At 48.6% G+C, this 13,014-nt stretch overlaps 1 protein-coding gene across 10 annotated transcripts in view; it reads left to right on the top strand.

Moving 5' to 3' along the window:
* LOC137625895 (fl(2)d-associated complex component-like) overlaps positions 1-13,014 on the top strand; it is a 184,462-nt gene that overhangs the window by 92,583 nt on the left and 78,865 nt on the right. For 9 of the 10 annotated variants that reach the window (XM_068356858.1, XM_068356854.1, XM_068356855.1 and 6 more), the window contains 2 exons: positions 94-305; positions 10,631-10,829. In XM_068356858.1, the coding sequence (XP_068212959.1) occupies positions 94-305; positions 10,631-10,829 (411 nt within the window). The remainder of the gene's footprint in view (positions 1-93; positions 306-10,630; positions 10,830-13,014) is intronic. The other variant, XM_068356853.1, reaches the window with a different exon arrangement.

Below are 13,014 nucleotides of genomic sequence, written 5' to 3'. Positions count from 1 at the left end.
ATTTTTGCATATATAGTATATTGTATGTAGCCTAATTGTTTTAGTACGAGTAAGATTTGTCCGTATTTAGGGTATATTAAAATTTCATTCAAGGAGAAAACATGGAAGCAGTAAAATTGTGAAGAAAGGTCACCAAAATAAGAAGGATCATGAAAAGCTCAGAAGTCACAAAAGTAGTCATTCTCCATCTAGACGAAAAACCTCATTATCCAAGAGGCTATTATCTCCCGGAAGAAAACGCTCACCTTCGCCAGGATCTCGGAAAACTCACAAAATATCACCTGGCCTTTCTAAGCATAGCAAAAGTAAGTACCATGAAATTATTTGTTTTTAATATTTGATTTTGTTTTGTATTTGATCAAAATTTAGAGCTTTCTCATTATTCATCACCTTATGTTTGTAAAGATCAGATTGAGATAGGCATCCTTATTTGACTATGGATTATCATGAATTTGTAAAACATATCAACTTTTATGTTAAGCACTATTTACTTTGTGTTACAAAGATGGAAGTTAAAGTTACTCAGTGACCTTGGTAATGTGTGTTAAACCTGATCCAATAAGAGTGAAAATATGGGAAGGGCTAGCGGGGGTGTGGTATGGAAGAAAGTTGCAGTGCACTACAAGGAGGAACAATGATTGAGATATGGTAGCAAGATGATTGTCTAGAAAAGGAGACCTACAAGGCTGTGGGTCACCCACTTAAGGGAACACAAGAGTTTTTGAAGACTTAACAAGAACCTAAAACTTCTGCCCAAGGATTTCGTAATAGTAGAGGTAGGCATAGAGGTTACCAAAGCCTCACCAGAAGGTACTTTTGATCTAATACCTGTAGTAGATGAATGGTCAAAGGAAGGATCTAACAAAGATTTGGCTTGTTGTTTGTGAATCATTCTTTTCTCAAAGGGAAAGCCCTAGACCACAGATTAGTTCTTACACATGGATCAAGTGGACCTAAGAGAACACTATTATCTCCTTTAAGAGAGACACTAAAGTAACATATTCTTGAAGGAAGGGCAAGCCGTGTCCCCAATGTTTCATCACAGTTAAATTTACAATACCCGAAACTCCCTTCCACAGATGAACATAGGATTGAAGTTTAAGGTTAGCCCCTTATTATGTAAATGAAATTTCCATATTAAATGTAGATAGCCAGTACCATGGAAATAATTTTCATAACAAATCTGGGGAAGGATTGAAGCATTAAAAATTGAATATAATCAATAACTAAGATTAAAGTAAGCCATAATAAAAGGCTGAATTGGAAAATGGCAGAACTAAGGTAATTATGTTACAGTTAAAAAAAAAAAAGATTTATGTTGTACAAAACTAGGCTTGTTAAAGATTAAATTCAAAGATCCCCTATTAGACCCGGTAGCATATGAAAATAGCATAAAGAATTCACAGCAGGAAAAAGAACAGAAAGACTGACCATTACTAACAGTACATACAGGAGATCACAAGATGAAAGTAATATAATTTACAGTACTCATAGTAAATACAGTACTGTACTTGCAGTAGTTCATACGGCTTATCTTGAATAAAATTTTAAATTTTTTTTTTTTTTTTTTTTTTGCTAAATGTCAGAAATTTCACAATAATAAGTGTAATAAATCAAATATGAATGATAAGAAGTAAATGAATGGAATAAAGCAGAATTGATTAAGATATGCTAAGTTATGTAAGAGCAACAAAGAAGTGTTAATAGATGTAAGTTGCTCAAAAGAATGAGTAATAGGAAGTTGTTCCGTAACCGAAATACAAACCACGCTATTTACAAAGGGTATTACTCTTAGCGAAACTGAAATGACGAGCCAATAGTTTTTAACGAGGGTTAATTACCCCCGCGCTAGTTAGCGGGGGGTGGGGAAGGGTAGCTTGCTACCCCTCCCCCCTCCACACACCGGTGACTTGCTTCACTTCACTTTTGGCTCGGCGGTGATCAGACGTGTCTGTTCATCGCCTTCGTGACAGCCTTTAATTTTCTTCTTTTTCTTTTCAGCTTGTGTGATTGGTTGGAAGTTGACCTTCAGTTATTTTCTTTTATTTAATATGCGTACATGCCCTGGAGTTGCCGGCCGTCCTTGTGGGACTTTCATGTCGGACGTGATTACGGATCCTCACACCCTCTGCCCTCAATGTCGGGGCCGACGGTGCGACCAGGATAACATGTGCCGTGAGAGCAGGGAGTGGTCTGCCTCCCAGTGGGAGAGGTTTGGCCGTCGGCGTAAGAAGAAGTCCAAGAGAGACCGTTCTCCTCCGGGGTTAGCCTTGAAGGAGGAAGGTTCTCGGGACTCTTCTTCCGCCGCCCAAACCTCCTCCGAAGCTCCCCCTCGTCCGCCTCCTAAGGAGAGTCGTCCGAGTGGGAGCGCAGGCCCTTGTTCTGTTTCCCTACCTTCGGTGGGGGGAGAGGGCGTCGCCTCCCATAGCGAGGCGGTTCCCCCTCCTCCGGGGGAGGTTATTGATAATAATGCCTTATCCAGTGATGATCTTTTACAGATTTGGTCGTCCCTGGGGCTTAAGGGCTTGCCCTCCAGGGTCGCTCTTATTGACCTTGTCTCGTTGGGGGCCGCTGTTAAACAGTCGCCGGTGGTAGCGGAGGTAGACCCTCTGTCTATTGTCGACGTCGTGGTGACAGAGGCCTCCGACGTGGCTGGGCCTTCCGACGCAGGTGCTGTTGCTGGTGATGGTGCTCTAGGCTCTCCTCCTCCTTCCGTGCATCCTTCGAAGGGGGAAGTGAGTCCTTCGGTCTCGACTGCTGCCCAGCTTCCTTCTGAGGGAAGTGTTTTGACGGAGACTCCCCTTCGGAGGACCGATGGTCCCGACGATCTCCCCCGAGGCCGCCTCCGCCGTAAGGCTCACCGCCCTCTACGCCACAAGGGCCTCCCTTCCCCTTACAGGGGGACTAAGAGGCGCCTTTTTGGGTCTTCGTCCTCCGGGGGGGACTCTCCTCGTCAGCCTCAACCGACTGCTCCGCCCTCCTTGAACCTCTCTGCAGACCGCTCACCATCTCCTGCCGGATCTTCGCCTTCTGGAGAACTCGTCACCCGACGGGCAACGGTCCCTTCGGGGCTAAGGGATTCTTCCCTTACGCGAGCAGGGCTAGCGCACAAGCGCTCTCCTGCTCGCCAGCGATCTCCTGCTCGCCAGCGATCTCCTGCTCGTCGACGATCTCCTGCTCGCCAAGACTCTCCTGCTCGCCAAGACTCTCCTGCTCGCCGACGCTCACCTGCTCGTCGGCTCTCTCCTGATGTTCGCCCCCCTCGCCAGCGCTCTCCTGCTCGTCAGCTCTCTTCCGAGCGTCAGCGCTCACTTGAGGACCATCGCCCTGCGGTCTCTGACCACCTTTTAGTTCCTGCTGAACTCCCTGCTCACCATCCACCTGGTCTTGTGGCTACGCAACATCGTGCTGCGCGTGTGTCAGAAACACATGTTCGCCAACGCGCCAGCGATCTTTCCGTTCCTGCTCGTGAACGCGCCGCACCACCTGTCCTCTCACAGGACACGCGTCGACCTTCTGCTCGCCAGCGATCACCAGCTCGCCAGCGATCACCTACACATGCTGCTCGCCATCGCACGACCCTGCATGATCGCCCGCTTACGCATGCTGCTCCTCATCGCACTACCCTGAACGATCGCCCTCCTGCGGATGCTGATCACCATCGCACCCTTTCACGCGACCATTCACCTGCGCATGCTGCTCGCCATCGCACAACCCTGCACAATCGCCCGCTTACGCATGCTGCTCCTCATCGCACAACCCTGAACGATCGCCCTCCTGCGGATGCTGATCACCATCGCACCCTTTCACGCGATCATTCACCTGCGCATGCTGCTCGCCATCGCACAACCCAGCACGATCGCCCGCTTACGCATGCTGCTCCTCATCGCACAACCCTGAACGATCGCCCTCCTGCGGATGCTGATCACCATCGCACCCTTTCACGCGATCATTCACCTGCGCATGCTGCTCCTCATCGCACAACCCTGAACGACCGCCCTCTTGCGGATGCTGATCACCATCGCACCCTATCACGCGATCATTCACCTACACATGCTGCTCGCCATCGCTTACCATCACGCGGTCATTATCGCCAGCGATCTTCTTCACCTACGCGGCAGCACGATCCCTCGCCGTCGCGCCATCGCTTGCGTTCGTCGCCTCGGACACGTGTTCATTTACCTGCCCACCCTCACGCCCACTCGCCTGCGCGCCCGCGCGATCACCCGCGCGACCATTCGCCTTTGCGCGACCGTTCGCCCTCGCGCGACCATAGTTCGCGGCGAATTCCACAGCCGGTGGTAGCAGAAGGGACGCGTGCTCCTAGACGGCACTCGGGATCACCTCCATCCAAGCACAGGTTGGTATTGCAGGATGAAGACAGGTCAGTACAGCATTCTTCCCCACCTTCTTTTCAGGCAGGTACAGTCGTGTCCACTCCGAAGGATCGCCCGATCCCTTTCACCTTAGCGAGGATTTCGGACTCTGTGTCCTTTGAGCAGCAGACTTGGTTAGGTCTGCTGGCACAGGCGTTAGTGAGGGTTATGAAATCAGCACTCGCCGGCCAGGGTAACAAACCAGCAGCTGTCTCTCCTACGCTGAAGAGAAAGAGAGGAGTGGACTTCGTGGTGACTTCCCCCAGGGCGAAGTTGGTTCCCAAGAGGTCGGTTTCGAGGGTCCCCTCTCCTGCACGAGTACTCTCTCCTTCTCCCGTGGACGAGGCCTTTCCGTCCTCAGGTGAGTCCAGTGGGGCGGTAGTCTTCCCCTCGGCACCAGGGGTGGAGACTTCGCTTCAGGCAGGAGAATCGTCTCGTGAGGAAGGGGCCCCTCGAACCTCGTTGTTGGGATCCTGCATCCCTCCCAGGAGGGAACCCAAGGATTCCAAGACCATCCCTAAATCCTCTGCAAGGATTCGTCAGGAACCCACGACTACCCAGGGGAATGTCCACGTATCACCCCAGGAAGAGATTCCTGGGGCAGGAGACTTAGCTGCCAGCCCGCAGGGAGGAGAACAACAAGAGTCCGAACATGCCTTCTGGCAGGTCCTAAGCCTGATAAGGCAACTTAACAGTCTTACGGATCCAGTCATCCCCCCCCCCGTGAAGGCAAAGACACGATTCTGGATGAAGTGTTTGACGTTCGTAAGGCCCCTAAGACCAGTGCAGCTCTGCCCTGGTCTCGGGGGCTGAAGAGTGCCAGAGCTAGGGCCAATGCTCAGCTCGCACTTCTTGCCTCCTCCAGTCGTTCCACTGCCGGGAACAAACTCATCCCTCCTCCTCGCCTTCAGCAGAGGAGGTATTTCGAGATCCTGGGTGAGCACAACCTCGCTCTTCCTCTCCATCACTCTGTGGAGGAGCTGGCGAAGGGAGTTCCCTTGGAGAAACTCTCTGCCTGGCAGGTGTCGTTCTCGGTGGCAGAGATCCTTAACCACGAGAAGGTCGCTAAGTGTGCCATGCAGGCCACTTCGTGGCTGGACTTCTGGTTAGGATCTCTGGGCATCCTATTGCGATCGGAGGACTTGTCCAAGGAGACCAATAGGAAGGCCCTAGAGACCTTCTTGCTCTCGGGCACCCGCTCCATCGAGTTTTTGGCGCACCAGGTTACCACCCTGTGGGCCAACTCGGTGTTGAAGCGTCGCGATGCTGTGTCCGAGAGATTCCATCCGAAGGTCCCCGCCGTAGATGTGTGTAGGCTCCGACATGCCTCCCTCCTGGGGGAGAGCCTGTTTGAGCCTCAAGACTTGGAGCGAACGGCTGAGAGGTGGAGGAAATCCAGCACGGACTCCCTCCTCCACAGGGCCCTTACAACTCGGCAATATAAGCCTCCAGCCCCGCCACAACAGCAGCAACAGCCTCGTAAGGCTCCCAAACAGGCACCGGCAGCTAAGAAAGTGGTGTCTAAGCCCCAGCCCTTTCCAGCCAAGGTCAAGAGGGGCGGTAAGTCCTCCAGGGGAGGCAAGACTTCTAGGGGTGGCGGCCGCGGCCGCAAGCCCTAGGGGTGGCAGTCCCCCTGCGTGTCCACCTGTGGGGGGATGCCTTCAGCGTTGCGTCCGCAGGTGGCAACATCACGGGGCCGATGCTTGGACGGTCTCAGTGATCGGCCAAGGTTATCGCGTCCCGTTCACGTCATCTCAACCTCCCCTGACAGCGAATCCAGTGTCGTTGAGCTCCCATGCCATGGGATCGGCAAAGGGGCTGGCCCTTCAGGCCGAAGTCGAGACCATGTTCGAGAAAGGTGCTCTCCAGGAGGTCGTGGACGGCTCTCCAGGCTTCTTCAGTCGACTCTTTCTTGTAAAGAAGGCTACTGGAGGCTGGAGACCCGTCATCGATCTCTCGGCTCTGAACAGGTTTGTCAAACAAACCCGGTTCAGCATGGAGACAGCAGACACGGTCAGACTTGCGGTGAGACCACAAGACTTCATGTTTACACTGGATCTAAAGGATGCGTACTTCCAGATCCCAATCCATCCGTCTTCCAGGAAGTACCTGAGATTCTGCCTAGACAACAAGATCTACCAGTTCAAGGTGCTGTGTTTCGGTCTCTCCACAGCTCCTCAGGTGTTCACCAGAGTGTTCACCCTGATTTCGACTTGGGCGCACAGGAACGGCATTCGTCTCCTTCGTTACCTAGACGATTGGCTGATCCTAGCAGACTCGGAGTCGACCCTTCTTCGACACCGAGACAGGCTTCTAGATCTTTGACAGGATCTGGGGATCGTGGTAAACCTCGAGAAGTCCTCTCTGCAGCCGTCCCAACGACTGGTTTATCTAGGCATGCTAATAGACACCAATCTCCACAAAGCCTTTCCATCAGACGACCGGATAGCAAGGCTGAGGAGGGTGGCGGAACCTTTCCTCAGGCGAAAAGAACTCCCCGCCTAATCGTGGTTGCGTCTCTTAGGCCACCTATCCTCCCTGGCCCGTCTGGTTCCAAACAGCCGCCTCAGGATGAGATCCCTTCAATGGCGGCTCAAGTCCCGGTGGAATCAAGGATTCGATTCCCCGGACATTCTGATCCAATGGGGTCTCTGGAACAGACGGACTTGCGGTGGTGGCTGGCCGACGAGAACCTGCGAAAGGGAGTGAGTCTTCTCGTCCTCCCCCCGGAATTGACTCTATTTTCGGATGCGTCAAAAGAAGGGTGGGGGGCGCACGTTCTGAACCAGAGGGCCTCAGGCCTTTGGTCAGAATCAGAAAAGTGCCTACACATCAACCTGCTAGAATTGAAGGCCGTCTTTCTGGCCCTTCAACAGTTCCAACGGTTCCTGGCGGGTCACTCCGTGGTGGTGATGAGCGACAACACCACGGTAGTGGCTTATATCAACAAGCAGGGAGGCACTTTTTCGCAACAGCTATCCCATCTTGCAGTAGAGACTCTGAGGTGGACCGAAACCCACTCGATAACACTATCAGCTCGCTTCATTCCTGGCAAGAGGAATGTGCTCGCCGACAGTCTGAGCAGGGCTTCGCAGATAGTGAGTACCGAGTGGTCTTTGGATCCTCAGATAGCCAACAAAGTCCTGACTTTGTGGGGTTCCCCGATGGTGGACTTGTTCGCGACAGCCTTGAACTTCAAGCTGCCCCTGTACTGCTCACCAGTCCCGGACCCCAAGGCACTCTGGCAAGATGCTTTCCAGCAACGGTGGGACAACATCGACGTGTACGCCTTCCCACCATTCTGTCTGATGAGAAGGGTGCTCAACAGGACCAGACTATCGGTCAACTGTTCCATGACTCTAGTAGCCCCGCTATGGCATCACGCGGAATGGTTTCCGGACCTTCTGCAACTCCTGACGGAACTCCCAAGGGAGCTTCCTCCACGACACGAGCTTCTCAGACAACCCCACTCCGGTGTCCCTCACAGGGCCGTAGCCTCGCTTCGGCTTCACGCCTGGAGACTATCCAGCGTCTCCTCGCGGAGAGAGGCTTTTCGCAACAGGTTGCGGAGAGAATGTCTCGGCACCTGCGAAGGTCCTCTGAGGGAGTCTACCAAGCGAAGTGGAGAGTCTTTTGTGGTTGGTGTCGTGGAAGGGGTATCTCTCCACTCGATGCCACTATTCCAGCAATAGCGGACTTCCTTGTGTATCTGCGAGAAGAAATGCGCCTTTCTGTCTCGGCAGTGAAAGGCTATCGCTCAGCCTTAAGCTTGGCCTTCAGATTGAAGGGCGTGGATATTTCTTCATCGCTAGAACTCTCGTTACTCATACGTAGCTATGAGCTTACCTGCCCCCAGTCGGAAGTGAGACCCCCTCCTTGGAACGTGGTTCGAGTCCTCAGGTCTCTCAAGAGACCTCCCTTCGAGCCATTACGCCAGGCCTCCGATCGCCACCTGTCTTGGAAGACGGCTTTCCTACTCGCCTTGGCCTCGGCCAAGCGAGTTAGTGAACTTCATGGTCTCTCGTACGACATCGCCCATTCAAGGGGATGGGGGGAGGTAACGTTCAGGTTCGTCCCTGAGTTTGTGGCCAAGACTCAGAATCCTGGAGTGCCGGATCCTCGGTTCGACTCTTTCAGGATCGCGAGTCTCCGTTCTGTAACAAACGACCCAGACCAGCTGCTACTATGCCCAGTGAGGTGTCTGAGGTACTACTTGAAGAGAACGGCTGCAGTCCGTCCTCATGTGCGAGCTTTGTTTGTGAGCACAGGCAGGACAAAGAGGAGGGTCACCAGGAACACCATCTCTGCTTGGATTCGAAGGGTTATCCACCATGCCCTGAATCCTGACCCTCCTCCGTCACGTCGCCCTCGGGCCCACGATGTCAGGGGTATTGCTACTTCCCTGGCCTTCAAGAGAAACTTCTCTGTGACGCAGGTACTTCAAGCTGGGGTCTGGAAGCGTCAAACGACCTTCACAGCCCACTACCTGCAAGACGTGACCCACAGGAGCCTCGATACATTCTCTATCGGCCCTGTGGTGGCTGCACAACAGCTGGTCTAACCTCAGGCTCCTTTTTGGACAAGTAGCAGTAGGTTGAGGGCGTTGTTACCCGGTCTTAGTCTGTGTGAATGAAAGAGTATGTCTGACCCTTACTTCTTTCTTCATTCTCCCCTCTCTTGGGGAAGCAGCATCCTGGTCCTCGCATAGCTGACCTCGACCTCTGCAGGTAACCCATGCTTCTTTGTGCTCCTAGTATTAAGCTTAGTACTGTTGCGTCTCCCATACCCTGACGAGGTGGTATGGGGAACGTCCTATCCTAGAATTCCTATCTGAAGGTCTCAAGGTCAACTTCATAGGACGAGTCACACTCTCTTCCTCACACTACTTATGTAGGCCACTCGTTCCTAGCGATGCTAGGAACCTGTGAGGTACAGGAGCTCCCTCTCTCTAGTGCTGCTCACTGAGGGATCGAGCCCCGGGCAAGCCGAAGTCAGTAAGGCTGGGGACTTTCCACCCTTCCTAAGGGGTAAGTCACCCTTTGTAAATAGCGTGGTTTGTATTTCGGTTACGGAACAAATGACAAATTCGATAATTTGTATTTTTCCTAACCATACAAACCTTAGCTATTTACACATATGTGCCCGCCATCCCTGACCCCCAAGTCAAGTCCTACCTCTAAGTGAAGTGAAGCAAGTCACCGGTGTGTGGAGGGGGGAGGGGTAGCAAGCTACCCTTCCCCACCCCCCGCTAACTAGCGCGGGGGTAATTAACCCTTGTTAAAAACTATTGGCTCGTCATTTCAGCTTCGCTAAGAGTAATACCCTTTGTAAATAGCTAAGGTTTGTATGGTTAGGAAAAATACAAATTATCTTCGAATTTGTCATGTTTCTTGTAGTTTGTCTGGACATGCAAGTTGGGTCTTTAATCCTTCATAAGTAGGATGACTAAAGAACTGTCTTATGGAAGGAGGGAATGTCATGATTAATGGTTTCCTATGAATAAATCAGCATATGAATACTTGATCAAACCGTTCATGGAAATTATAACATCATCTACTAAGCACTTTTATCAGAGCCATTTCATGAGACTTGTGACCATTTTCAATTGCGTTAATTTTAATTTTGAGCTTTATGATTGATTACAAGTAAGGATTGTTTAGGTTCAAGTTTATTTCTTTAAAGTACAGAATTACAGTAATTTACTCAAATTTAACTTCATTCTGTATAGAAGAGAACTGTGTTAACTTAGATGCCAGAGCATTTGGTAATTACAATTTGAACAAGTCTGATTTTAATGATACTGTACTACAGTATATTAAAAAAGGAAGTGATTGTCTTTTGATTTACTTATCCATTTGTGAGCAGCAATAGGAGAGTATATAAGCTTAACCCTGGAGCTGGATAAAATTAAAGTTGTTGGACCACTAGCCTAAAAGAAATTAGGGAGAACAGATAAAATCAGTACAATACCTTTATTAAATTCTGATCAATGTAATACCTTTATTAATTTATGTGTAATAAGTGTAAACTTAGACTGTACATCATATTTAGATTAATGGACTGTAATATGGGTTACATTTTAGGCTTTATTGAGACGTCCTTAAGGACTATGTTATTATAGAATAAATAGAAACTGGAGCACGGCGACATTAAAGAATGAAGCCTTTGCTGAAGTAAATTTAAATTTGATTATAAAATTAAATATCTGTGTTGGTTATGAAAGAATGCTCACAAATATTTGGCTACATTTTCAGGCAGGAAGAGATCTGGGTCACCAAGAGAACGTCTGGACTACCGGGGCGATCGCATTGGTCACCCGGAAAGGTCGCTCAGCCATGGAAGGGATCCAAATATGGGCTCTCGAGCAGGTTCATCCTCTCGTAACCGTGACCCACGTATAGATGATCGCATGAGAAGAATATCACCGGAACAAATTGCTCGTGAGAGGTACAGGTAAGTTGTTTAGAAATGAAGTGAGTTTTTATCAAAGATTTAATTATTATTACGGGACTGTAGTTAGTTACCATTGCAGAAGAAAAAGTAAAGGCCACGTAGGTCTAATATTATCAAAATATTTGTGAATACTCGTGAATTTTAAAGCTAGAACATTCAGTGGCAATTGACTAGTCATGCTTTTAACTGCAGATTTTGGAGTGGTTCAAAGACACGCTGGTAACTTAAGCCACTTACTGCTACATGAAGCAAACCCTTGTCCTTTAATAGGAGCATGTCTTCAGTGAACCTGGATAAAACTGTTTAACTTTTAACAAGGTGGCAGTGGTTACTGCTGTGAAACCCCGCCCGCCTAACAGTCCTCTTTGTTTTTAGTCTCCGGAGAGTACAAGTGTATGCCTGCTGTCTTATCTGAGTTGAGTCCTTTGTCAGGCTGGGAGGAACGTAGAGAGGAGAAGTCCCCTATTTTTTGTTTCATTTGTTTGATGTCGGCTACCCCCCATAATTGGGGGAAGTGCCTTGGTATATTTATGTATTTTTCTTTTAGATAATGGTTTTGGCAAGATCATTGTGTGCGAGGGCCTTTATGGAAGGCAAAGGGTTTCCAGTTTGCTTTCTGATTACGGTAGCTGTGTAACAGTTGTTTGTGTAATCTGCAGATATCCACTTAATTTCTGTTGTACAGCTTTACTTATTACTGTCTTTTCCCTCGCTATAGTGACAATGATGTCCACTTAGTTGAGGAAATTGTTTTACCTTAGACATTTTGTCAAAGGAAAGGTGTTTCTGTGGCTACCGAGTGAAGGGGAAGGACACTCACTTTGGAATCTGGACTCATGTGCTTTGGACTCAATGCGCACTTGATTCATACCGGAAAGATCTTCCGAACCTACATGAGACTTGTGGGTGTGCAAGTGCTCTCAACACTTTACTGTAGAGTTTATTTTTTCAGATTTTGAGCACTCGTCTGATTGTGTTACTGATGGTGCGGTCGCTCTCCTCTTAGTGCACATTCATCAAACTTAGAACATTCACCTTTTTGAGCACTTGCCCTTGGTAGTGCGTGGACTCTCCATCTAGTGTGCATTTCTTGGACTGAGAATCCACTTGCTTGCTCACAATACCTTAATTACACGGGCTGTACAGATAGCGCACACTCATCTGATCCTTAACACGTATCTGTACATGACTACTTACCTCTTTGCTTTGCCCTGTGTTTACCTGCGCTCACTTGGTCATAAACACTCACCTGTTCAGGCTTGGGGACCTGGGATTCAAGCGTCCTCGAGTTCACACATTCTATCTTTCCAATTTATGAAAATGAGTACCATGCACCTGGAATCCACACACTGCAATAATCCACGCGCATTGATAACCAGGATTCCAGGCACTTCAGGAATCCACGCTCATTTACTATCCTTGCTTACCTTAAATCTACACGCTCCTTGGATGCGTGCATCCGTGGTCGATGTAACACGATCGGTTAAGAGTTGTCCGTGATTGTATTCTCCCCGCTCACGCAAGGATAATATATATATATATATATATATATATATATATATATATATATATATATATATATATATATATATATATATATATATATATATATATATATATATATATATATATCGCTCCTTGTTAGTAACCTAACCTAACACTTCCAGCATCTTCATGCTAAGCCCTTTAAGTAGTTGACAGAAGTCATCACTTTTGGACCTGTACAGGATAAAAGTGCTTTGACATATCCCTCCCTCCTAAGGATAAGTCTCCTATAGAAGGATGAGAATTTATATTCGTGTAGGAACAAATCAAAATTCTGGGGGGGTAATTTGTACTTTTGTAACTTTACAAACCTGAGGCCTTTACTCTTAGGCTAAAGTGAAGCTCAGTGGCCTGTCGGGTAGGCGAGGTTTCTCCTCCACATGACAGTAACTACTGCCACATTGTTAAAAGTTTTAACAGTTTTATGTAACCTCACTAAGGATATGCTTCTATTAAAGGACTCAGGTTTGTATAGTTAGGAAAAATATAGATTATGTTAACAATGTATGATTTTCAACTGAAAACTTAGAATTAATTTTTGAATATAGGAATATTTTTCACATTGACATTTTTCCATTTCTGATAAACGATATGTAAACATTGATTGAAAAATGTAAACATTGTGTTCAAACTCACAAAT

Source organism: Palaemon carinicauda, chromosome 33 (genome assembly GCF_036898095.1).
Source record: "Palaemon carinicauda isolate YSFRI2023 chromosome 33, ASM3689809v2, whole genome shotgun sequence".
Lineage (NCBI taxonomy): Eukaryota > Metazoa > Arthropoda > Malacostraca > Decapoda > Palaemonidae > Palaemon > Palaemon carinicauda.
Note: the sequence above shows the minus strand (reverse complement) of the source record. Positions and strands in the feature narration are given on the sequence as shown.